We start from the raw sequence: 26,417 nt of genomic DNA, 5'->3' as shown, positions 1-26,417 counted from the left end.
TAATAAATCAAAATATGCTTCAGAATTATGTAATTTTTATATAATTGTGCCCGCGTTTCTCACCACTACATGTCGAATAATCTCTGTTCCCCTCATTCTGATCTCTTACCGATCGCTAATAAAAAAATGGGGAAATTGGCTAAAATTGCAGCAAATGAGGAAATTTGTTCAAACAGCACCAAATAAGCTATTTTGGAAATACTCAGGATTCTCCTAGAAAAATCCAGGTATTGGGATAAAGTTGGGCCCATAGAGTCAGGATCCAGGGTTACAGTATTTATTACATCAGTAGCCAGCTCTGGGCTCTGAGTAAATAGATTATTCTTCCTGATTTAAACAGTTCTTTCTTGCCAAGCTTGTGAAATAATTTCTCTCCTAACTATACTGTATGGCTGGTCAATGATACCATTAAAACAAGAGATATGAATTTGATTTACAAATCATGAAAAGGAGGGCTACCTTATTTCAAGGCTTCATCCTGGAAACGTGGACCTTCTCTTTGGTGCTTGCACTAACTGGAAATCACTAATCAGGTCAGTTACCCCAGTAGAAATGAAAGAATTGACTTAGACTTTTTGAGAAAAGATCTCTCTATCTTATCTCCATGATTCAATGATGTTTTTGAAAACTGAAGACTCAGCCTCTTGCCTTTCATGAATATGCCTGCTGCTTTGTTGAATCAAAAGAGAAGAACTTAAATGAAGATACGAAAATAAGTTTGCAATAATACCTTTGTCATCTGCCCTGTTAGTGGCTCAGCTGTGTCCAACTCTTTGTGATCCCATGGACTGTAGCCCACCAGACTCCTCTGTCCAGGGGATTCTCCAGGCAAGAATACTGGAGTGGGTCGCCATGCCCTTCTCCAGGAGATCTTCCCGACCCAGGGATCAAACCCAGGTCTCCCACATTGCAGGTGGATTCTTTTCCATACGAGCCACCTGGGACTGTGCATGTATCCTAATTTCACATCTGATCACCTTTCCAAGAGAAGGGAGGGATCTCTCCACACCCCATTCCTTTAAAGAAGCTTTCTTTACAAAGGGCTGGATCAAGAATGAGACAAAGAAATGGGGCCCCAAAGACAGGAGTATGGTGGGAGTAAACTTGACAGCAGTGTTGACATTTTAAGTCAGTGGATTTTTCTAGTTTCTATTTCCTGTTCTGTTTAGCTAGGCTTCATTTAGTCACAGCTGAGGGAATCCCCAAATTGTTTGCTTTGTCTGAATCAGTCTTCTCCGGCAGAAAGACAGATAGATCACTTGATTGCAACACTGGCTCCAATCTCCCCCCTTTCCCTGAACCTGCAACACTGGCAATGTGACTTCATAGCTCTTCCACAAAAACTATGCTATTTTCCCTTCCCCTTGAACTGGGGCTCACAGCATGACCTGCATGGACACAGGAATGCAGTGGGAGTGATGGTCGCCAGTTCCCACCCTGACCCTTGGGAGGCACTGTGTGCTTTTTTTCCCTCCTGCGGTCTTATCTTCCACAGGTACACCAGCTATACTAGAATGCTGGAGGAGGAAACTTGGGAAAGAGTCCCATTGTCCCAGCTGAGGTCATCCTAGATCAGCCTTCAGCCAACTGACCTCCCAAATGGGCAAGAGAGCCCAGTTAAGAAACATGAAGCCCTCAGCTCAATTGTAGAGTTGTGAGCAATAATACACACTTATTTATTTTAAGTCACGGAGTTTTCTATCTTTGTAATGTTGCAATATAGCAATAGATACATATGCTCTAACTTTGGTGAGTCTTTAGATGGAAGGGCCGTTAAGTAGGAAAATGAATAACGATCTAATTATGTTTGCAAGAGCAATAGATTAGAACTTAATATATAACCAACAAGGACCTACTATAGCGCACAGGGAACTATGCTCAATATTTTGTAATGGTGACTCCATTGGTAAAGTGTCTGTCTGCAATTCGGGAGACCTGGGTTTGATCCCTGTGTCAGGAAGATCCCCTGGAGAAGGAAATGGCAACTCACCCCAGTACTCTTGCCTGGAAAATTCTATGGACGGAGGAGCCTGGTACGCTACAGTCCATGGGGTCACAAAGAGTCAGATATGACTGAGCGACTTCACTCTCTTTCACTATAAGGGGAAAAAACCTAGAAAGCAAAGATATATATATGTATGTATAATTGAATCAGTTTGCAGTACACCTAAAACTAATACAATATTGTAAATCAACTATACTTCAACAAAAATTTAAAAAAAGAAACCAGAAACTTGAGTTTTGGGCCCTTTTAAGCAGATTCCTTGGGCACATGACCTTGGATGAGAAAAAACTTTCTCTTAATTCCTACTTCCTTTCACTGAGAAAGGAGCTACTAATTGCTTTTCTAACTTAATAGCTGGGTTGCTGTAAGTATAAAATAAAATAATTTGCAAATGAAATACGTAATTAAAAGGACATGTTACAACTCTCAATAACAACAACAACAAAACAGTGAAGCAAGAATAATTATAATAGTTAAAATAAAACAGCTGAAACTTGTACTGTGATAGGAAATATAAAGCTCTTGCACACAGGAAGACTAGAGGTTTTCCTACATCTCACGTCTGCTTTCATATTAGAAAGTTACTTGTCCAGTGTGAGCAAAGGTAGCATAGAACCAGAGGAAGAAAGACACAGAAGATCTAATCAGAATGAGTTCAGATACACGCAGGACAGTGTTCTAAAGCAGGAAAGCCTGGGCTATGAATCACTCCTACGTGGGTTCAAATTCCAGTCCCTTCCTTTCTGTGCCTTTGTGGCATGATCAGCAAAACTATACTGTCACAGAAAGTCAGTCTATATTTAATTTAACAATGATAGAAAAGGAGAAGGAAATGGCAACCCACTCCAGTATTCTTGTCTGGAGAATCCCGTGGACAGAGGAGCCTGGTGGGCTGCAGTCCATAGGGTCACACAGAGTCGGACATGACTGAAGTGACTTAGCATGCATGCATGTATGCATGCACTGGAGAAGGAAATGGCAACCCACTCCAGTATTCTTGCCTGGAGAATCCCAGGGACAGAGGAGCCTGGTGGGCTGCCATCTATGGGGACACACAGAATTGGACAGGACTGAAGTGACTTAGCAGCAGCAGGAGCAATGATAAGAAAACTATTATGAATTTCAAGTGTCAACTTACTGTAGCATTTAGTTACTTTTTTGGGGAGACACTGCTAGGAACAGCACAGGCTTTTGTATTTGATAAACCTGGTCAACCCTGCCGTTCTAGTTGTGTCCTGTGAGCTTTAAGACTGTAGATCCCATAGGTGGCCCTGCTAAGCTCCACTTTTGAGCCTTATCCCCAGTGTGGTGATTGGAATTTGAACCTTGTAACGTTAAACTAGAACACATGGTCCATGAGAGTTGCACTGGTTTTTTTTCTACCTAATCATTGTCATATTCACAGGGTTGCATAATTGAGACATAATAGGTGCTCAGGAAACATTTATAAATATAAGGACTGAGGAAACAATTTGAAATGATCTCAGCAACATAACTAACTCTTTATCTGGTATACAAAAAAAAATTTTTCTTACTCATTTCACAATATTATGAGTAAAACACCCAACTACACCCAACTGGCTGGCTGAGAAACAAGAAAGAAAGAGTTTTCTCTGCATTCTCATTCATATTTCAAGTTACGCACCACATCAATATATCACCTAGATTTGTAAAGGGTCGTTGTTGTTCAGTCACTAAGTTGTGTCTGACTCTTTGTGACCCCACATACTGCAGTACACCAGGCTTCCCTGTGTACTTCCCTTTCACTATCTCTGGGAGTTTGCTCAAACTCACCTCCCTTGAATCGGTGAAGCTTATCTAACCATCTCATTTAAAAAGGCAAAAGGACCTCTTCAGGAAGAACTTAACAGAGTAGAATCTCATCTACTTAAGTCCATGGTACTTAGAATCACTTGTGATGCCCACAGTGCTAAGGAAGCAGCCTCCCCCATCCCTTTCTCAGCAATTAGCTTTATGTTTTTGTGAGTTGGAGGCACTAAAAAGATCTCAGAACATTTAAAGCTCAATAAAGGTGGTGAGTGTCCAATCTTCTTTGTGGGTAACAGGGAGAGGCTAAACTCCTATCCCCAAGTTTCTGGCGAGAGAAGAACTTGAAGCTGAAATCTCCATCAGAGTCAAGCCAGGGCTTAGGAAGTAAGGGCATGAGTCTTGGTGAGGCACAGCCTAGGGAACCTTGGGGTGCAAACAATGCAAGAGTGAGTCATGCTGGGCAGGGCTATCTGGAGACATTCCAACTAAAGCAAAGCATCACAAGCACAAGAGTAGGGGAGGGCAGAGAGAGGAACTCGATCCCCATGCTCCTATTTCTTGTTACTCACCTATTGAAAAAGGCATAAAGGATTCCCTTTTCTTAAACTGTCCATTCTCCAGAAAATGCTCTGGATTGAAGGTGTCAGGGGTGGCCCACTCTGCGGGGTCTTTGTGCAGTGCAGTCAGGTTAGTCATGACCATGGTGCCCTGGAGAAGACAGAAGTGACTCATGCAAGACATCACTCAACACAGGTGTGCAGAGGGGCGGCAGTCCCCCAGCTCCCACAGCCTGGGGTCCAGGGCCGACAGCATTCTGAACTCCCTCAGCCTCCCCAGCTCACCATCTTCTGAGGCCGGCCATGCTCTCTGCCACGGGACAGCTTACACTGGTGGACTGAAACTGTCTGCTGGTAACTGTGTCAGGGAAGTGTGACTACTCGCGTGCAGAATGGATCTCTTCAGGGACTTGTCAGTGTAGAACATGGGAGGGAAGGTGTATGCATCAGTAAGAGAAGAATGTGACAGTGGGCAGGCAGTTCTGGACCAAAATCAACCCAGTTGCTCAGTGGCATGGCAGCTTCTCCATCATGAAAAATGTCTCATTCATCTAAGATTCTCCAACTCTCTTCCCTTCATTATTGAGCACATTCCACAGAAGATTAAATGATAGAATCAGGTCACCCAGTGGGAGGAACCACTGTCCTTCCTGGTACACAGCAAGAAACCCAGGAGTCCCCCCTATTGTCTCCCATCCTTCAACCAGGTTGGTCAATTTTCCTTGAAATTCCTCTTGATTCTATCACCTCCATGTTATGTCCTCCACTTCCTGGTCCAAGGTACTACCTTGGTTGTCCACACTCCTACAGTAGGCCTAACTACAACTCTATATCCTCTCCCACCTTCATAGTGCTTCACACACAGAAAGCAGAGTTAACTTTGGACATGATTTGGTTATGTCACTGCTATCCACCCACTACATCTGGCACTTGATGGATATACTCCAATATTTCCCAGCACTCTTATATTAAGGACACATTACCTGCCTCTATCTGAGTCATGGTCCTTCTGCCTGCACTCCCACTATATCAAGCGTCTTTCAGTTTCTTGGTCATACCACTTGTTCCCATACATTTCTGCATGGTGGCCTCTGGGATCCTCACTAGACCTGCTGGTGCCAGGGTATTTGTCCCTGCCATGAGCCCCAGTTGCCCCTTGCCTCTGCAGGAGACCTTCCAATATTAGTATGTAGGTCTGGTCCAGTCTCTTATGAGGTCACTGCTATTTTTCCCTGGGTGCTAGTGAGCGTATGACCCAAGAGTGGAGCTGATGTTTCCTCTAGTGCTGTGGAATTCGTGCAATCAAAAGCTGCTGGCATTCAAAGCCAGATTCCTCGGGGCTCCTCCTCGTGTTGCCAGACTCCCAGGATGGGAAGACTGCCTTGGGGCTCAGGACTTTCACTCTTGTGGGCAGAATTTCTATATTGTAATTGTTTTCCAGTTGCAAGTTCCCCACCCAGGGATTTGTTCTAGTCCTCACAGAATACTACATCAGGAAAAAAAAAAAATCTTGCAGAACCAGTCTGTTGAGCTCCCATGGTTCTCTGGAGCTAACTGAATGGCTATGAATATGTGAAGATCACCTGTAATATCATGTAGACCTCAGACTTCACCCATAAAATGGTCAATCAGCAAGAAAATAATAAATGCAATCGCTGCAGGAATCGCTTTTTCTCCTAGGGCTGCAGGGACCATGACCAAGGTGAGCTTCCAAAGGGGCTCTTTCCTTCCAGTTTTGCCTTGAGATCAACACCAGGTTCAATACACAGAGGGAATCAGATTGGAATGGATCCACAGAAATAGACCAAGGTGGCGAGAAAGCAAGGTACTGTATATTTGCAGTGTTCAGGTGAGACACTATCTTGCAGAGGATAGCTGTTTGCTGAGATCCTAGGAGTGATGGGCAGAGAGAGAGCAGGACTGCCTTTTGAGGAGAGGGAATTTAACAGGGCCCTGCTGAGAACAGTTGCAGGAAGACTCTTGGAAACAAGTCAAATGAAGCAACTCCTGCGCGAGAACATGGTGTAGTACAAAAAAGATGAACCTGGGCATCAGAACACTTCTAGTTCTTTAACCCAACTCTTGTTGGGATCTTTGTAGCCAAGGGATCTTATACAAGATCAAACAGCTCTGAGTCTTGATGTATATTCGTAAAATGAGAATGATTGAGAATTAAGACATTTTGAAAGAATCTGTATAGTTCATAGTACATAACCCTCCTTAAAAAGCATTCATTAGTTCTCTCCTTTTACGATATTTAATGTGCACAGATTTGGATTGATCCTCTTGTGAGGTAGTCCCATCAAGGGACTGTAAGTCAAGGCAATACCTGTGGGGATATTACATTAGAAACACCTGTTTAATGTGATGGCCCAGGAGGTCTCAACTCTCCCTCATATTTTAACATTCTATAGCCCCAGGATTGTGAAGCAGAATTTTCCAAAAATAAATCTGGCAAGTCACTATCCTATCAGAAGCCCTCCCGTGACAAAGAAAAGGACTTCATGGCAAAGGCTGACGGAGAATTGCTGCCTGCACATCACGCAGTAAAAAAATAAGAAATTTCACAGCAGGGAAAATTCAGCCTTTGCCTGAACGTGCTTGACGTAGGAATTTCCGTTCTCCTTCAGAACACCAATTACCATTGATTTGATAATGTTCTGAAGACCCCACATGGAGAAAAATATCCAGTATTAGGTTAGTAATTATATCTCTCTCTCCCCATGGACGTATTTCGCTAAGACAAGAAAACACGTCACTTGTCCAGGTGAGAAACCACCATTTAAAATATGAGCTTGGGGACGTGAGGCTACGAGTGGGGCCTTATTACCTTGGGCAGGTGGTATCCGGCCAGGGTGGTGTCCACTGCCACCTCCCGGGGCACGTTCAGAGGGATGATGTTCCCCATTCGCAGCACCTCGTGGATGACAGCGTTGGTGTAGGGCATGGACTCCCGCGCGGCTGTGCTTGGCTGTTGTGATTGGCCGAGCACCCTGTCAATCTCAGCTTGGACTTTTTCTGAAAAAAGCAGAGGTGGTTCTATTATTCTGTTTTTCCATAACTCTCCTTGAGTCTGGTTGAGTTAAGGAATGAAATAACCAGCATCAAAATGGCTATCTTAGGCTCTCCAGACTAGCTTCTCAGCTGAGGCATGAGAGTGGGAAGTGGGCTCTGGTGTGAGACAAATTAGGTGGAAAACTCTTGCTCAACCACATTCCTGCTGCGAGTTCCTAAAGCTGTGTGAGCCTCAGGTTCCTCTTATTAGTGAGGGTGAATCAACATGCCCTTGAGGAATATTGAGACATAGATGAACTAATTTATGTAAGCATACTGACCTGGCGTAGGCCCATCCACTAATGAGCTCACCTTGGATTTCGGGGTTCAGGGCCATGTAGAGCAGCCCCCAGCGCAGGGTAGTTGAAGTTGTCTCTGTTCCAGCAAAGAAGAGGTCCAGGGTGTTGTAGATGAGGTTTTCTTCACGGAAACTTGAAGCAGCATCGCCCTTATGCTAGAAAATACAGTGATTATTGGTTTAGCCAGATGGTTCTTAGTTGCCACAACATAGGTGGCTTCATCCTAGTGAGAACATGGGAGGAGAGATTCCCTCAAGAGAAATGACTTTTCCTTTGACCATCTCAGCAGGCAGAGGCTTATTATTGCAGTATCATTAGCATACTCCTGCCCCACTTGTCACCTTGGATGGGTGAAATTTGAGACATCCTCTTTACTTCCACATTTTGGGAGAGTCTATTATTTATTATTATAATAGTATATTATTATATTGGAAATATAATAATATTTGGGTTCCAATACTAGCCACACCATTCACTATGTGTATGACTTGACCAAGTTACTAAACCTTTCAAACTATGTTCAATACTCATCCTTCAATTGGCATGATGAACTGTGTGAGATGGAAAGGTCATATAAGAAATTCTCAACAAATGTTTGTACTGTCATCATAAAGAATACAATGAATTTCTCTGAACTACAACAGTTTTCATAATTTCTCATTAACATCCTCCTTTTTAGGTTAAAATTCCCTGATTCCAACAGACATTCCTCATGGCACTTCAGCATCTTCACCAGCTCCCTACAGAAGCTTCAAAGTGTCAGTGTTCCTCTGTGTGTGGTCGCACACCTGCACACCTTATAACAAGTGAAATCGCTTCCTCTCAGGAGAAATCAATGCCTCTATTAATGGTATAATAATAAAGTGAAACAGGAGGCAGAGAAAAATGCACAGTTATTTCAACTGCAAGAGTTGAAAATGAGTCAAAAATGATGACACTGATGCAGTGATGAGTATTAACCAGAGGGCTTACTATGTTAAAGGACATGTAACCTATTTGGCCTTTTCCACGCATCTTACAAATAACATTTGAAAGTGCATGAAATAGGGAGGATGGAGGAAGGCAAAAGTCCTCCACTTGAGGCTCACCTTTGACATCTGACTCATGTTTGCTTGTGCTCTGCACTGGGGAACTGGGAAAGGGGTAGTGGATTGGACTTTGGTATGGGTATTAATGAAACAATGCTTCTTTTTCTTACTGTGTACAGGTCTTTCAGATACGGGCAGAGCATTAGACTGAAAAGGCAGTATTTGGGCTTTCCAAGACCTCAATTGAAGAAAGTAGGGAAAACCACTAGACCATTCAGGTATGACCTAAATCAAATACCTTATGATTATACAGTGGAAGTGACAAATAGATTCAAGGGATTAGATCTGATAAAGTGCCTGAAGAACTATGGATGAGGTTCATGATATTGTATAGGAGGCGGTGATCAATAAATGGAAATGCAAAAAGGCAAAATGGTTGTCTGAGGAGGCCTTTCAAGTAGCTGAGAAAAGAAGAGTGGCTAAAGGCAAAGGAGAAAAGGAAAGCTATATGCATCTGAATACAGAGTTCCCAAAGAACAGATAGGAGAGATAAGAAAGCCTTCCTAAGTGATCAGTGCAAAGAAATAGAGGAAAACAATAGAATGGGAAAGACTAGAGATCTCCTCAAGAAAATTAAAGATACCATGGGAACATTTCATGCAAAGATGGGCACAATAAAGGACAGAAATGGTATGGACCTAACAGAAGAAGAAGATATTATGAAGAGGTAGCAAGAATGCCCACAAGAACTATACAAAAATGATCTTCATGACCCAGATAACCATGATGGTGTTATCACTCACGAAGAGCCGGACATCCTGGAATGTGAAGTTAAGTGGGCCTTAGGAAGCATCACTATGAACAAAGCTAGTGAGGTGATGGAATTCCAGTTGAGCCATTTCATATCCTAAAAGATGATGCTGTTAAAGTGCTGCACTCAATATGTCAGCAAATTTGGACAACTCAGCCATGGTCATAGGACTGGAAAAGGTCAGTTCTCATTCCGATCCCCAAGAAAGGCAATGCCAAAGAATGTCAAACTACTGCACAATTGCACTCATCTCACACACTAGCAAAGTAATGCTCAAAATTCTCCAAGCAAGGCTTCAATAGTACGTGAACCAAGAACTTCCAGATGTTCCAGATTTAGAAAAGACAGAGGAACTAGAGATCAAATTGCCAACATCTGTTGGATCATCAAAACAGCAAGAGAGACCAATCACACTGACCACTTCTGAGTAGATCAGCAAGACCGGGGGCGCTTATGAGGAGCTCAATGCAGCACCGTCCCACCCCTAGCTGGGAACTGGCAGGGGACATCTGTAAGCTCCAATCCACAGGCAAAATGCTTTGAAGAGCTCATGACACACACCTTTATGGTTCTCTTTAAAGAAACCTCACGGAAGCTTGAGGAAGAGAATAAGATGGCAGAGGAGTAGGTGGACATGGAGTACATCTTTCTCCACAGATACATCAGGAATATACCTTCAGACACAGATGTGCATGTAGAATACCAGTTGAGAGTGGACAGGAGGACCTGACCAGCAGAAAACAATATACAGAACCATGCAGAACTCAGTAGGATGAGGGAATGAGGGGAAAAAAGAGGAGTGTCAGTAGGACTGGACCTGCTCTTAGCCTGTGGGGGAACTGAAGCAGGGGTCTGATCCCCACATTGGGGCAATTGTCTGAGTCAGAGGAGAAACATTTAAGGCTGAGAGTGAAACAGCTGATCTGTGGCAGCCTAAATGGAATGAGAACCAGACAGTCCTTGCTGCAGCCATACATACCCTGGACAGGGACACAGTTCCCCTGGAAGCTGCAACGGCTGGGAGATGGAGTTTAGGGATTGTGGAGCAATCCCAGGGTGAGGGCTGCTGTTGATTACAGAGAGACAGATCGAGGGAATGTGAACAAGAAGATTATGGTGGGAAATGCCTGTGGAGAAAACCCGGGCAGCCATGAAAGCAAAGCCATCACCATAGCCTCTCTCTTTCCTCACATACCAGCATCCCCAGCTGAACAGTAGAGAGGCTGGCCCATCAAATGCCTGAGACACTGAACTACAGAGTAGGACCCTACCCAGGGTGCCTGTTTAAGTGCCTGATGCGCGGATCTACAGAGTAGGACCCCAGCCAGGTGGGCCCCTCTGTGTGCCTCACGTGCCCAACAACAGAAAAGGACCGCAGGTGAGGGGGCCCTCTGAGTGCCTGAATGGGCAGATCTACAGAGCAAGGCTGGCCAAAGAGGCCTTCGGAGCACCAGCTACAAGAGGCTTGAAAAAGACTCTGAGAGGGCCATAACTCCTGAGATGGAGGCAGTCCATGTCCCCACACACTTGGTGCTGCCAGGGTCCCCACAAGCTGCGCCACCTTCACGCTCAGCTCTCACTGGGGCAGAGCTGCCACAGGCCAAAAAAAAAAAAAAAAAGAAAAGTCTTGCATCTATGCAAACAGGATCACTTCATTCATGTCCAACTCTTTGCGACCCTGTAGACTGTGGCCTGGCAGGCTTCTCTGTTGGGGGGCTTCTCCAGGTAAGAATACTGAAGCACATTGGCCAATACTGGTTGTCATACCCTTCTAGAGGACTATATTTCCTGCTGCCCTAGCTGACAACTCCTCTGAGTACCTGGTGCTGCCAGAACCCCTGCGACCCAAGCAGCTGGCTCTCACAAGGGCAAATCCAAGTCCTCCAGGGCAGCCTCAGAAGCAAACCCCAGTGAATGGTGGATGAGCCACATGCAGAGGTGGGAATAAAACCACAATTGAAACCCAGGGGCAGTGTGGCTAAGGAAGAAGACCCAAAACCTTCCCACCAGCTGTACAAGCTGCAGATTAAACCCACAGGATCAACTAGGCAGACTCTGTGTCTATGGAATATATAAAAGGACACTGAGAGCTCACACAGAAGAAAATGCACTAGTTCCAATAGCTGTGGACATTGGAGGGAAGAACACACAGGAGTAGGACCAGATTAGAACCTGAGCTGCCCCCACAGCAGGTCAGAGATCAGCACAGTGTTGGAGGGCATCCTGTGGAGGTGAGGTGGACTGTGACTCCCAGTGAGGGAAAGGACTCTGACAGCAGTGACTCAAGGAAAACCTTTATTATTCTTGTGTTTTGTTCTGTAGATTCTTTTGGATTTTTTTTCTCCCCTCCCTACCCCCCCCCCCCATTTCTGTTGTAGTTGTTGATTTTATTGACACTATGAAATCTAATTAAGCTTTTGAGCTTTATTTTTTCTCAGTCACACTTTTTATTGTTGTTATGAACCTCTGCCTCTATGTTGGGCTTTCACAGTTCTGTGGAGTTTTCCTTTTTTACAATTTTCTCTTTAATTTTAATTTTTGACTTTTTAAATCTATTATTATTTTTCTACATTTATTCCTTTGTTTTCTTTTCCTACTGTTCTTTCCCCCTTGCAGTTAATCTTTAATGTATATAAATCTTCTTTATCTACCTCTATTTAACTTCACATATCTATTCTTTCTTTCTTTACATCCTTTCCTTTCCTCTCAGTATATTTGTTAGTTTCATTTTCATTGCTTTATTCCCCAATTGGCACCTTGCTTTTGTTTTCTTTTCCAGTTTGTGCTTTAGTTAGTTTTATTCTTAACTGGTAGATATAATTTTTGGTTTCCTTTGTTCACCAGGTTAATCTATTAATTTTGTACTTTATTTTTGTTGGACTGTTTTGATTTTGCTTATGGGTGTGTGTGTGTGTGTGTGTGTGTGTGTGTGTGTGTGTGTGTCTGTGTGAGTATTCAGTGACACTTTTTACTGTTGTTATAAACCTCTGCCTCTATATTGGGCTTTTGCAGTTCTGTGGAGTTTTCCTTTTTCTTTCTTCTTCATTTTTTTAATCTTGTTTTTTTTCTTTTTTCTCTTCTCTTCTTTATAATTTTAATTTTTTAAACCTACTGTATATTTTTCTACATTTACTCATTGGTTTGCCTTTCCTACTCTTCTTTCCTTTTGCAGTTAATCTTTAATGTATATAAATCTTCTGCATCCATGTCTATTTAACTTTGCATATCTATTCTTTCTTTCTTTACTTTTCTCTCAACATATTTGTTACTTTTGCTTTCAGTGCTTTATTTGCACCTTGACTTAGTTTTGTTTTCCAGTTTGTGCTTTAGTTTTGTTCTTAACTGGTAAATATAATTTTTTATTTCCTTTGTTCACCTGGTCAATCTACTCTACTTGATTTTTGTTGGACTGTTTTGACTTTACTTATGGGTATATGTGTATATTCTGTTATTTTATTTATTATTTACCTGATTTTGTAACCACCATTTGTCAGGGGTTCATCTTTGGTTTCTTGGTTTGCAGTATTTGTGTTAATCTCACTTAATATTAACCATAGCAAACCACTTGTGGAATTTTTGTTCATGACCAGAGATCAAGCCCTGAGCCTTTGGAGTGAAAGCACTGACTCCAGGATCCTAGACTACCAGAGAACTAACCCCAGGGAGTATCAGATAGTGAGAACTCACACAAAGGAAGCCACTTGAATACAAAATATGGCATCACTCAACCACCAGTAGCACCCTGGGCAGGATGCTTCATCTAAACAACAAACAAAACAATACAAACCCAATCACCAGCAGAAAGGATTACCGCCTCACTCAGCCTTGCCCATCTGAGGAAAAACAAACAAACAAAAAACTCAGCACAAATCCCATCCTATACAAAGCTTACACAAACCACAGGACCAACCTTAGGAGGGCAGAAACCAAAAAGAAGAAATAATTCAACCTTGAAGCCTGAGAAAAGGAGCCCTCAAACACAATAAGTTAAAAAAAAAAATAATGAAAGGGCAGAGAAACACTATGCAAATGAAGGAACAGACTAGAAGCACAGAAGTCCAAATAAATGAAGAGGAAATAGGCAAACTACCTGAAAAAGAATTCAGAATAATGATAGTAAGGATGATCAAAAACCTTGAAAACAAAATGGAGAAAATGCAAGAATCAATTAACAAAGACCTAGAAGAATTAAGGAATAAGCAAAAAGAGACAAACAACACAATTACTAAAATTAAAAATACTCTAGAAGGAATCAATATCAGAATATCTGAGCAGAAAAAGGAATCAGTGAGCTGGGAGACAAAATTGTGGAAATAACTTCTAAAGAACAGAATAAAGTAAAAAGAATGAAACGAACTGAGAATAGTCCCTGAGACCTCTGAGACAATAACAAACATCCCAACATTCGAATTATAGGGGTCCCAGAAGAAGAACAGATAAAGAAAGGGTATGAGAAAATTTTTGAAGAGATTATAGTTGAAAATTTCCCCAACATGGAAGAGGAAATAGTCAATTCCAAGAGGCACAAAGAGTCCCATTTACGATAAACCCAAGGAGACCCACACCAAGACACATACTAATCAAACTAACAAAGACTAAACACAAAGAAAGAATATTAAAAGTAGTAAGGGAAAAGCAACAAGTAACATACAAGGGAAACCCCATCTGCTTAGTAGCTGATCTTTCAGCAGAAACTGCAGGCCAGAAGGGAACAGCAGGATATATTCAAAGTACTGAAAGGGAAAAATCTACAACCAAGATTACTGTACTCAGCAAGGATCTCATTCAAAATTGATGGAGAGATAAAAAGCTTTTCAGACAAGCAAAAGTTAAGAGAATTCAGTACCACCAAACCAGCTTTACAGCAAATGTTAAAGGGACTTATATAGTCAAGAAATACAAGAGAAGAAAAAGATCTACAAAGTCAAACCCCAAACAATTAAGAAAATAGCAATAGGAACATATATATCAATAATTACTTTAAATGTACATGGATTAAATACTCCAACCAAAAGACACTGACTGGCTGAATGGATACAATAACAAGACCCATATATATGCTGTCTACAAGAAAACTACTTTAGATCTAAAGACACATATAGACTGAAAGTGAAAGGATGGAAAAATATACTCCTTGCAAATGGGAAGCAAAAGAAAGCCAGAGCAGTAATCCTCATAACAGGCAAAACAGACCTTAAAATGAAGAAGATTACAAGAGATAAGGAAGGACACTACATAATGATCAAGGGAACAGTCAAGAGGAAGAGATAACAATTGTAAATATCTATGTACCCAACATAGGAGCACCTCAATACATAAGACAGACACTAACAGACATAAGGAGAAATTGACAGTAGCACAATAATAGTAGGAGACTTTAACACCCCACTCACACCAATAGACAGATCATCAAAACAGAAAATTAATAAGGAAACACAAGTCTTAAATGATACATTAGATGATATGGATGTCATTCATATCTTCAGGACATTCCATCCAAATGCAGAAGAATACACCTTCTCAGGTACACATGGAACATTCACCAGGACAGACCACATCTTGGGTCACAAATCAAACCTCAGTGAATTTAAGAAATTGAAATCATATCAAGCATCTTCTCCGACTACAATTCTATGAGACTAGATATCAAATACAAGAAAAAAATGTAAGAAACACAAACACTTGGAGATTAAACAATACATTTCTAAATAACCAACAGGATACTGAAGAAATCAAAAGGGAAATAAAAAAATTTCTAGAAACAAATGACAATGAAAACACGACAACTCAAAACCTATGGAATGCAGCAAAAGCATCCCATAAACTAAGAGGAAGTTTATAGCAATAGAATCCTACCTCAAGAAACAAGAAAAACATCAAATAGACAACCTATTTTACACCTAAAACAACTAGGAAAAGAAAAACAAAACAAAACAAAAATCTGAAAATTAGTAGAAGGAAAGAAACCATAAAGATCCAAGCAGAAATAAATGAAAAAGAAATGAAAGAAACAATAGTAAAGATTAATAAAACTAAAAGCTGGTTTTGAGAAGATAAACAAAATTGACAAAGCTTTGTCCAGACTCTTCAAGGAAAAAGAGAAGAATCAAATCAACAAAATTAGAAATGAAAAAGAAGAGGTTACAACAGACAGTGCAGTAATACAAAGGATCATAAGAGACTATTATGAACAACTCTATGGCAATAAAATGGATAACCTGGAAGAAATGGACAGATTCTTAGAAAAGTTCCATCTTCAAATACTGAACCAGCAAGAAATAGAAATTATGAACAACCCAAATACAACCACTGAAATTGAAGCTGTGATCAAAAATTTCCCGAAAAAACAAAAGCCCAGGACCAGATGTCTTCACAGGAGAATTCTATCAAACATTTAGAGAAAACCTATTGCCTGTCCTTCTAAAACTCTTTCCAAAAATTGCAGAGGAAGGAACACTTCCAAACTCATTCAACGAGGCCATCATCACCCTGATACCAAACCAGGCAAAGACAACACAAGAAAAGAAAACTACAGGCCAGCATCAATGATGAACATAGATGCAAAAATCCTCAACAAAATTTTAGCAACAGAATTTAGCAACACATCAAAAAGCTCATACATCATGATAAAGTTGGGTTTATTCCAGCGATGTAAGGATTCTACAATATACTGAAATCATTCAATGTAATATACCATATTAACAAATTGAAAGATAAAAACCATATCATTTAAATAGATGCAGAAAAAGATTTTGATAAAATACAGCACCCATATATGATTCAGTTAAGTTCAGTTCAGTCGCTCAGTCGTGTCTGACTCATTGACACCCCATGAAGCGCAGCACGCCAGGCCTGCCTGTCCATCACCAACACCCAGAGTTTACTCAAACTCATGCCCATTGAGTCGGTGATGCCATCCAGCCATCTCATCCTCTGTTGTCCCCTTCTCCTCCTGCCCTCAATCCCACCCAGCATCAGGGTCTTTTCCAATGAGTCAACTCTTCACATGAGGTGGCCAAAGTACTGGAGTTTCAGCTTCAGCTGAAATGAACACCCAGGACTGACCTCCTTTAGGATGGACTGGGTGGATCTCCTTGCAGTCGAAGGGACGCTCAGGAGTCTTCTCCAACACCACAGTTCAAAAGCATCAATTTTTCAGTGCTCAGCTTTCCTCACAGTCCAACTCTCACATCCATACATGACCACTGGAAAAACCATAGCCTTGACCAGATGGATCTTTGTTGGCAAAGTAATGTCTCTGCTTTTTAATATACTATCTAGTTTGGTAATAACTTTCCTTCCAAAGAGTAAGCGGCTTTTAATTTCATGGCTATGATCACCATCTGCAGTGATCTTGGGGCCCCCCAAAATAAACTCTGACTGTTTCCACTGTCTCCCCATCTATTTTCTGTGAAGTGATGGGACCAGATGCCATGATCTTAGTTTTCTGAATGTTAAGCTTCAAGCCAACTTTTTCACTCTCCTCTTTCACCTTCATCAAGAGGCTTTTTAGTTCATCTTCACTTTCTGCCATAAGGGTGGTGTCATCTGCATATCTGAGGTTATTGATATTTCTCCTGGCAATCTTGATTCCAGCTTGTGCTTCCTACAGCCCAGTGTTTCTCATGATGTACTCTGCATAGAAGTTAAATAAGCAGGGTGACAATATACAGCCTTGATGTACTCCTTTTCCTATTTGGAACCAGTCTGTTGTTCCATGTCCACTTCTAACTGTGCTTCCTGACCTGCATACAGGTTTCTCAAGAGGCAGGTCAGGTGGTCTGGTATGCCCATCTCTTTCAGAATTTTCCACAGTTTATTGTGATCCACACAGTCAAAGGCTTTGGCATAGTCAATAAAGCAGAAATAGATGTTTTTCTGGAACTCTCTTGCTTTTTTGATGATCCAGTGGATGTTGGCAATTTGATCTCTGGTTCCTCTGCCATTTCTAAAACCAGCTTGAACATCTGGATGTTCATGGTTCACGTATTGCTGAAGCCTGGCTTGGAGAATTTTGAGCATTACTTTACTACCATGTGAGAGCAGGGCAATTGTGTGGTAGTTTGAGCATTCTTTGGGATTGCCTTTGTTAGGTTTTGGAATGAAAACTGACCTTTTCCAGTCTTGTGGCCACTGCTGAATTTTCCAGATTTGCTGGCATATTGAGTGCAGCACTTTCACAGCATCATCTTTCAGGATGTGAAATAGCTCAACTGGAATTCCATCACATCCGCTAGCTTTGTTCGTAGTGATGCTTTCTAAGGCCCACTTGACTTCACATTCTAGGATGACTGGCTCTAGGTGAGGAATCACACCATCGTGATTATCTGGGTCATGAAGATCTTTTTTGTACAGTTCTTCTGTGTATTCTTGCCACCTCTTCTTAATATCTTCTGCTTCTGTTAGGTCCATACCATTCCTGTCCTTTATCAAACCCATCTTTGTGTGAAATGTTCCCTTCATATCTCTAATTTTCTTGAAGAGATCTCTAGTCTTTCCCATTCTGTTGTTTTCCTCTATTTCTTTGCATTGATCACTGAGGAAGGCTTTCTTATCTCTCCTGGCTATTCTCTGGAACTCTGCATTCAAATGGGAATATCTTTCCTTTTCTTCTTTGCTTTTTGCTTCTCTTCCTTTCACAGCTGTTTGTAAGGCCTCCTCAGACAACGATTTTGCCTTTTTGCATTTCTTTTCCATGGGGATGGTCTTGATCTCTATCTCTTGTACAATGTCACGAACCTCCGTCCATAGTTCATCAGGCTCTCTGTCTATGAGATCTAGTCCCTTAAATCTATTTCTCATTTCAACTGTATAGTCATAAGGGATTTGATTTAGGTTATACCTGAATGGTCTAGTGGTTTTCCCTACTTTCTTCAGTTTAAGTCTGAATTTGGCAATAAGGAGTTCATGATCTGAGCCATAGTCAGCTCCCGGTCTTGTTTTTGCTGACTGTATAGAGTTTCTCCATCTTTGGCTGCAAAGAATATAGTCAATCTGATTTCAGTGTCGACCATCTGGTGATTTCCATGTGTAGAGTCTTCTCTTGTGTTGTTGGAAGAAGGTGTCTGCTATGACCAGTGCGTTCTCTTGACGAAACTCTATTAGCCTTTGCCCTGATTCATTCCATACTCCAAGGCCAAATTTGCCTGTTACTCCAGGTGTTTCTTTTTATGATTTAAAAAAAATCATTTGAGATTAAAATGGTTCAAAAATTGGCATAGAAGGAACCTACCTCAAAATAGCAAAGGCCATAAATTTTAAGACTATAGCAAACATTATACTCAATGTCAAAAAACTGAAAGTATTCCCCTTAAGATCAGGAACAAGACAAGGGTGTCCACTTTCACCACTATTATTCAATATCATTCCAGAAGTCCTAGTTACTGCAATCAGAGAAGAAAAGGAAACAAAAGGAATCCAGATCAGAAAAGAAGAAAAGCTCTCACTGTTTGCAGATGACATGACACTGTACATAGAAAACCCAAAAGATAGTATCAGAAAATTACTATAGCTAATCAGTGAATTTAGCAAAGTTGCAGGACACAAAATCAATACACAGAAATCACTTGCATTTCTATATACTAACAATGAAGAATCAGAAACAGAAATTAAGGACTCAGTCCCACTTACCACTGCAGCAAAAAGAATTAAATATCAAGGAATAAACTTACCTAAGGAGACATAAGAACTGTGCACAGAAAATTATAAGACACTAATGAAAGAAATCAAAGACAACATAAATAGATGCAGAGATAGTTCATCTTCCTGGGTAGGAATAAGCAATATTATGAAAATGACTATACTACCAAATGCAATCTACAGATTCAATGTGATCCCTATCAAGTTGCCAGAGACATTTTTCACAGAACCAGAACAAATTCATATGGAAACACAAAGACCCCAAATTGCCAAAGCAATCTTGAGAAGTAAGAATGGAGCTGGAGGAATCACCCTTCCTGACTTCAGATTATGCTACAAAGCTACAGTCATCAAGAAAAGATGGTACTGGCTCAAAAAAGAAATATAGACCAATGGAGCAAGATAGAAAGCCCAGAAATAAACCCACGCACACCTGGGTACCTTATTTAACAAAGGAGGCATGAATATACAATGGGGGCAAAGACAGCCTCTTCAATAAGTGGTGCTGCAAAATCTGGACAGCTACATGTAAAAGAATGAAATTAGAACACTTCCTGAAATCATACAAAAAGATAAACTCAAAATGGATTAAAGACCTGATCGTAAGACCAGAAACTATAAAACTCTTAGAGGAAAACATATGCAGAACACTCAATGATGTAACTCAAAGCAAGATCCTCTGGAACCCACCTCCTAGAGCAACAGAAATAAAAACAAAAGTAAACAAGTGGGACCTGATTAAACTTTTGCACAGAAAAGGAAACTATAAGCGAGGTGAAAAGACAACCCTCAGAATAGGAGAAAATAATAGCAAATGAAACAAATGACAAAGGATTAATTTTCATGATATACAAGCAGGTCATACAACTCAAAGCCAGAAAAACAAACAACCCAATCAAAAAGCAGGAAAAAGACCTAAACAGACATTTCTCCAAAGAAGACATACAGATGGATAAAAAACACATGAAAAGATGCTTAACATTTCTCATTATTAGAGAAATGCAAATCAAAACTACAATGAGATATCACTTCATATCAGTCAGAATGGCCATCATCATAAAGTCTACAAAGAATAAATGCTGGAGAGGGTATGGAGAAAAGGGAACACTCTTGCACTGTTGGCGGGAATGTAAATTGATACAGTTACTTTGGAAGATGGTATGCAGATTCCTTAATAAGCTAGGAATAAATCCACCATATGACCCAGCAATCCCATTCCTAGGCATATACCCTGAGGAAACAAAAATTGAAAAAGACACATGTATCTCATTGTTTATTGCAGCACTATTTACAATAGCTAAACATGGAACAAACTACATATCTATCTACAGACAAATGGATAAAGAAGTCATGTATATATACACAATGGACTATCACTCAACCATAAAAAGGAATGCATTTGAGTCAGTTCCAATGAGGTGGATGAACCTAGAACCAATTATACAGAGTGAAGTAAGTCAGAAAGAGAAAGATAAATATCATATTCTAATACATATATACGGAATCTAGAAAAAATGGTACTGAAGAATTTATTTACAGGGCAGCAGTGGAGAAACTGACATAGAGAATAGACTTATGGACACGGGGAGAGGGGAAGAGAGGATGAGATCTATGGAAAGAGTAACATGGAAACTTATATTACCATATTTAAAATAGATAGCCAATGGGAATTTGCTATGTGGCTCAGGAAACTCAAACAGGGGCTCTGTATCAACCAAGAGGTGTGGGATGGGGAGGGAGATGGAAGGGAGGTTCAAAAGGGAGGAGATATATGTGTAACTATGGTGGATTCATTTTAAAAAAAAGCAAGAGGGTTCCAGAAAAGTATCTACATCTGCTTTATTGACTACGCCAAAGCCTTTGACTGTGCAGATCACAACAAACCGTTGAAAATTCTCACAGATATGATAATACCAGACACCTTACCTGCCTCCTGAGAAATCTGTATGCAGGTCAAGAAACAACATTTAGAACGGGACATGGAACAACAGACTGTTTCCAAATTGGAAAAGGAGCTTCTCAAGGCTGTATATTGTCACCCTGCTGATTTAAATTATATTTAGATTACATCATGCAAAATGCTGGGCTGGATGAAGCACAAGCTGGAATCAAGATTGCTGGGAGAAATATCAATAACCTCAGATATGCAGATGATATCACTCTTATGGCAGAAAGCAAAGAGGAACTGAAGAGCCTCTTGATGAAGGTGAAAGAAGAGTGAAAAGCCTGGCTTAAAAGTCAACATTCAAAAAGTGAAGATTATGGGACCTGGTCCCATCACTTCATGGCAAATAGATGGCAAAACAATGGAAACAGTGACAAACTTCATTTCTTGGGGTTCCAAATCACTGCAGATGGTGACTGCAGCCATGTGCAAAAAAAAAGTAAGATGCTTGCTCCTTGGATTAAAAGCTGTGACCAACCTAGACAGCATATTAAAAAGCAGAGACATTACTTTGCCGACAAAGATCCATTTAGTCAAAGCTATGGTTTTTCCAGTAGTCATGTATGGGTGTGAGAGTTGGACCATAAAGAAAGCTGAGGGCCAAAGAACTGGTACTGTGGCACTGTGGTATTGGAAAAGACGCTTGAGAGTTCCTTGGACTGCAAGATCAAACCAGTCAATACTAAAGGAAATCAGTCCTGAATATTCATTGGAAGGACTGATGCTGAAGCTAAAGCTCCAATACTTTGGCCATCCGATGTGAAGAACTGACTCATCTGAAAAGACCCTGATATTGGGAAAGATTAAAGGCGGGAGCAGAAGGGGACAAAAGAGGATGAGATGGTTGGATAGCATCACCGACTCGATGGATATGAGTTTAAGCTACGGGAACTGGTGTTGTACAAGGAAGTCTGGCATACTGCAGCCCATGAGGTCACAAAGAGTTGGACACAACTGAGCAACTGAACTGAACTGAAAGACCGCAAGGCAAATACTCTTAAACCAATATCTTTATTTTGAATATATCTGTATTCTGAGTTAATGATATCCCTACACTCTGAAATAGGGGAAGGAAATGGCACCCCACTCCAGTACTCTTGCCTGGAAAATCCCATGGACAGAGGAGCCTGGTGGGTTACAGTCCATGGGGTTGTGAAGAGTCAGACACAACTGAGCGACTTCACTTTCACGCATTGGAGAAGGAAATGGAAACCCACTCCAGTGTTCTTGCCTGGAGAATCCCAGGGACGGAGGAGCCTGGTGGACTGCTGTCTATGGGGTCGCAAAGAGTCAGACACGACTGAAGTGACTTAGTAGCAGCAGCACACTCTGAAATAGTGTCTCTATTTTTCCAACCCTGTGGTAGGCTGAATAATGACTCACAAAGATGCTCATATTCTGATCTCTGGAACTGGTAAATATTTTTTGACAGATAGAATTTTGTTGATGTGATGAAATTAATGATTTTGATATGGATTATCCTACTGAACCCATTATAATCAGAAGAGTCTCTGTAAGAGGAGGCAAGGAGCACATTGAGAGAATACATGAGGATGGTGGAAGAGAAAAAACTATACTGATGGCTCTGAAGATGGAGGAAAGGGGCGTAAATTCAGGGGTACAGGTAGCTTTTAGGCTCTGGAAATTCCCATCAATGGATTCTGCCCTAAAGCCTGGAAAGAGCCAGCCCTGCCCCCACCTTGACTTGATAAATGTTGGTTGTTTTAAGCCACCAAGTTTGTGGTGATTTCTTACAGCAGCAATAAGATGTCAGAATTGCCTCATTCGCTCTCTAAGAACACTACTCAGGAAAACACCTAGGTTCCCTCACCTTTTCTATTTCCTGGAGATAAGCATCAATGAAGTCCCTTGCTTCAGCAGGATTCCAGTCTCTCTTGTGGTTTTCAATCATACGGGCAACGAACATCTTCATTTTCTCCACATGACTAAAGAGTGTTCGGTGTGGACCCGGAAGGAAATTCATTATCCTTGGAAAGATATTGTAGAGCTGATGGAGAAAACAAAAAGTCTTGAAGACAAGAGGGTACCAGATTTCTACTTTTGAAGACAAGGAAACCATTGTATTTTTATACATTTTTTTTTTTTTTTTCTAACACTCAACCCTTGGGATCACCCTTGACTCATCTTCTCTGTCATACCACTCTTCTTTCCCCTCTGGCAAAGCATTTCAGCACTCCATCCAAAATAGAACCATCTTCAGACCACTTCTCAGTACTCCATGTTTTGTCATTCTAGGACAAAGCCCCAACATTTCTCACCTAGATGCTTTAAGGCCTCCCAACAATTTCCCTGATTCTCTACTCAACCCCTTTCCCAGTCTATTTTCCACTGAGCTGGCAGAGAGATCATTTAACAATTTAATCAGATCATTCCACTATTTATCTTTCAATCCTGCAAAGATTTTCCATGACATTTAGACAAATTCTACATCATTCTCCTGGCCTGGAGCTCTACAGGAGCTGGCCTCTTCCACTCCTGTCCCCTCTTCTGCTATCACTCGCTGCCATCTTACTCTCTCTTAGTTCAGCTCCATTGGCCTCTGTGACAACATCAAGAATGATAATGTTTCAGTTCAGTTCAGTCGTTGAGCTGTGTCTGACTATTTGCGACCCCATGAATCGCAGCACACCAGGCCTCCCTGTCCATCACCAACTCCTGGAGTTTACACAAACCCATGCCCATTGAGTCGATGATGCCATCCAGCCATCTCATCCTCTCTCATCCCCTTCTCCTCCTGCCCCCAATCCCTCCCAGCATCAGGGTCTTTTCCAATGAGTCAACTCTTCACATGAGGTGGCCAAAGCCCTGGAGTTTCAGCTTCAGCATCAGTCCTTCCAATGAACACCCAGGACTGATCTCCTTTAGGATTGACTGGTTGGATCTCCTTGCAATCCAAGGACCTCTCAAGAGTCTTCTCCAACACCATAGTTCAAAAGCATCAATTTTTCGGAGCTCAGCTTTGTTCACAGACCAACTCTCACATCCATACATGACCACTGAAAAACCATAACCTTGACCAGACAGACCATTGCTGGCAAAGTAATGTCTCTGCTTTTTAACATGCTGTCTAGGTTGGTCATAAATTTCCTTCCAAGGAGTAAGCAGCTTTTAATTCCATGGCTGCAGTCACCATCTGCAGTGATTTTGGAGCAAAAAACAAAACAAAACAAAACAAAAAAAACCTCTGACACTGTTTCCACTGTCTCCCCATGTATTTCCCATGAGGTGATGGGGCCAGATGCCATGATTTTAGTTTTCTGAATGTTAAGCTTCAAGCCAACTTTTTCACTCTCCTCTTTCACCTTCATCAAGAGGCTTTTTAGTTCATCTTCACTTTCTGCCATAAGGGTGGTGTCATCTGCATATCTGAGGTTATTGATATTTCTCCTGGCAATCTTGATTCCAGCTTGTGCTTCCTACAGCCCAGTGTTTCTCATGATGTACTCTGCATAGAAGTTAAATAAGCAGGGTGACAATATACAGCCTTGATGTACTCCTTTTCCTATTTGGAACCAGTCTGTTGTTCCATGTCCACTTCTAACTGTGCTTCCTGACCTGCATACAGGTTTCTCAAGAGGCAGGTCAGGTGGTCTGGTATGCCCATCTCTTTCAGAATTTTCCACAGTTTATTGTGATCCACACAGTCAAAGGTTTTGGCATAGTCAATAAAGCAGAAATAGATGTTTTTCTGGAACTCTCTTGCTTTTTTGATGATCCAGTGCATGTTGGCAATTTGATCTCTGGTTCCTCTGCCATTTCTAAAACCAGCTTGAACATCTGGAAGTTCATGGTTCACGTATTGCTGAAGCCTGGCTTGGAGAATTTTGAGCATTACTTTACTAGCATGTGAGATGAGTGCAATAGTGCGTACTTTGAGCATTCTTTCAGTCTTTTGCATTTGCTATTCCTTCAATGAAGATTGGTCTTCCTCTGGAAATTGTATAACTCTAGCCTTTGTTTCGTCCAGGTTGGCTCAAGTGGCACTTGCTTGGAGATATCTTACCTGGTAATCCTATAATGCAGTACTTCTGGAACCTCTTTCCATTCCCCTATTTTATTATTTTTTTCATGGCATTTTTCTCTACTATGTGTGTATATATCTTTGTGTGTGCATAAAACACCTGTTTCTAGCTAGGTAGCTAGTTAGGTTAAACATAGACACGTGTTTGACTATCTGTGCATTATGATTGTATTCTTCATGTGAATAAGACATTTTAAATAAAATTAAGTGGATTTTGGATATATTTTCACTAAAAATATCTGGTAGAAAACGGATAGCCTAACATAATGGAAAATTGCCTAGGTGTAACATGAAGCATACATGCCTTTGACTGTTAGTTCTATCGCTTTCTAGCTACAAGGCTTTGGGAAGAATAATAATGATATTAATGACAATAATGAAGATAATCGTGTAATCTGCAGGACTTAGTGTAACCCACTGCCATTGAGGCACCAGGGTTATTTTCATCACTCAATCACATGAGATCTATTCCACGCTTAACACACAGCCAGGGGATCACTATGTGGATTTGCTTAAGCATTCCCATATCTACTTGCACACATCAGGATGCTCCATTTCATCTTTAAAGGACTGTTGTAAAAAACTGACTGAAATAAAGTGCATGAAATTGTCAGTTAAACTGCCCGATCTATTTTGGATCTCTAAAAAAATGCATATTACCCCCTGTCTCACTGCCTCATCCAACCTTCCCCAGAATTTCTTTTCCCTGGGAATAGTCGACACATGTTCACTGAGGTCCCAAACTTCCTAGGTTCTGTCTTAATAGGATGGAAGAAAATGGAAGTACTGAATGGGGGCTTGGGTTTAGCATGATTAGAAGTGACAATAAGGAATGCTATTCAAAAGTAATACTGACAAAAGTAATCCTAGTAGCTCATATTCATTATGTTCCTTTAATGTGCCAGGAATCATGCTAACTGCTTTACGAGTTTGGGTGAGATGGGTCCATCAAACTCCAGGCAGCGTTGCTTGTTGAAAATGATTACAAGTAAATCTTCCTTTATGTATACAAGAGTTTACCTCAACACTTGGGGCTGATGTTCCCCTGGAAGTATCTTCCAAATAAAAAAGAGAGACTAAGAGACCAAGCAGATGAGCAGAGCTTTTGACAGACTTAAAACTCTAGCAGGACAAAAGGAGATGGCAGGGACTACCAAGGATGGGGTGAGTGTTTAATGCCTTAAACCCATATCCCACAAATTAAGGGAAACTGGTAATAACAAGTGTGGATGGGCATGGAAATAGTGCAACACATGGAAATCTTTAA

At 41.1% G+C, this 26,417-nt stretch overlaps 1 protein-coding gene across 3 annotated transcripts in view; it reads right to left on the bottom strand.

Annotated features, from left to right (window-relative positions):
• Positions 1–26,417, bottom strand: part of LOC133041275 (cytochrome P450 2J2-like) — a 36,353-nt gene that overhangs the window by 1,662 nt on the left and 8,274 nt on the right. Inside the window, exons 5-9 of one of the 3 annotated variants that reach the window (XR_009689208.1) lie at positions 22,940–23,116; positions 7,699–7,840; positions 7,163–7,350; positions 4,345–4,483; positions 1,991–2,113 (exon numbers count right to left, since the gene is read on the bottom strand). Coding sequence is in view for 2 of the 3 variants with exons in the window: in XM_061121741.1 (XP_060977724.1) it covers positions 4,345–4,483; positions 7,163–7,350; positions 7,699–7,840; positions 22,940–23,116 (646 nt within the window). In the remaining variant the exon portion in view is untranslated. The remainder of the gene's footprint in view (positions 1–1,990; positions 2,114–4,344; positions 4,484–7,162; positions 7,351–7,698; positions 7,841–22,939; positions 23,117–26,417) is intronic. The other 2 variants (XM_061121741.1, XM_061121742.1) reach the window with 2 other exon arrangements.

This window comes from Dama dama, chromosome 20, assembly GCF_033118175.1.
Source record: "Dama dama isolate Ldn47 chromosome 20, ASM3311817v1, whole genome shotgun sequence".
Classification (NCBI taxonomy): Eukaryota; Metazoa; Chordata; class Mammalia; order Artiodactyla; family Cervidae; genus Dama; species Dama dama.
Note: the sequence above shows the minus strand (reverse complement) of the source record. Positions and strands in the feature narration are given on the sequence as shown.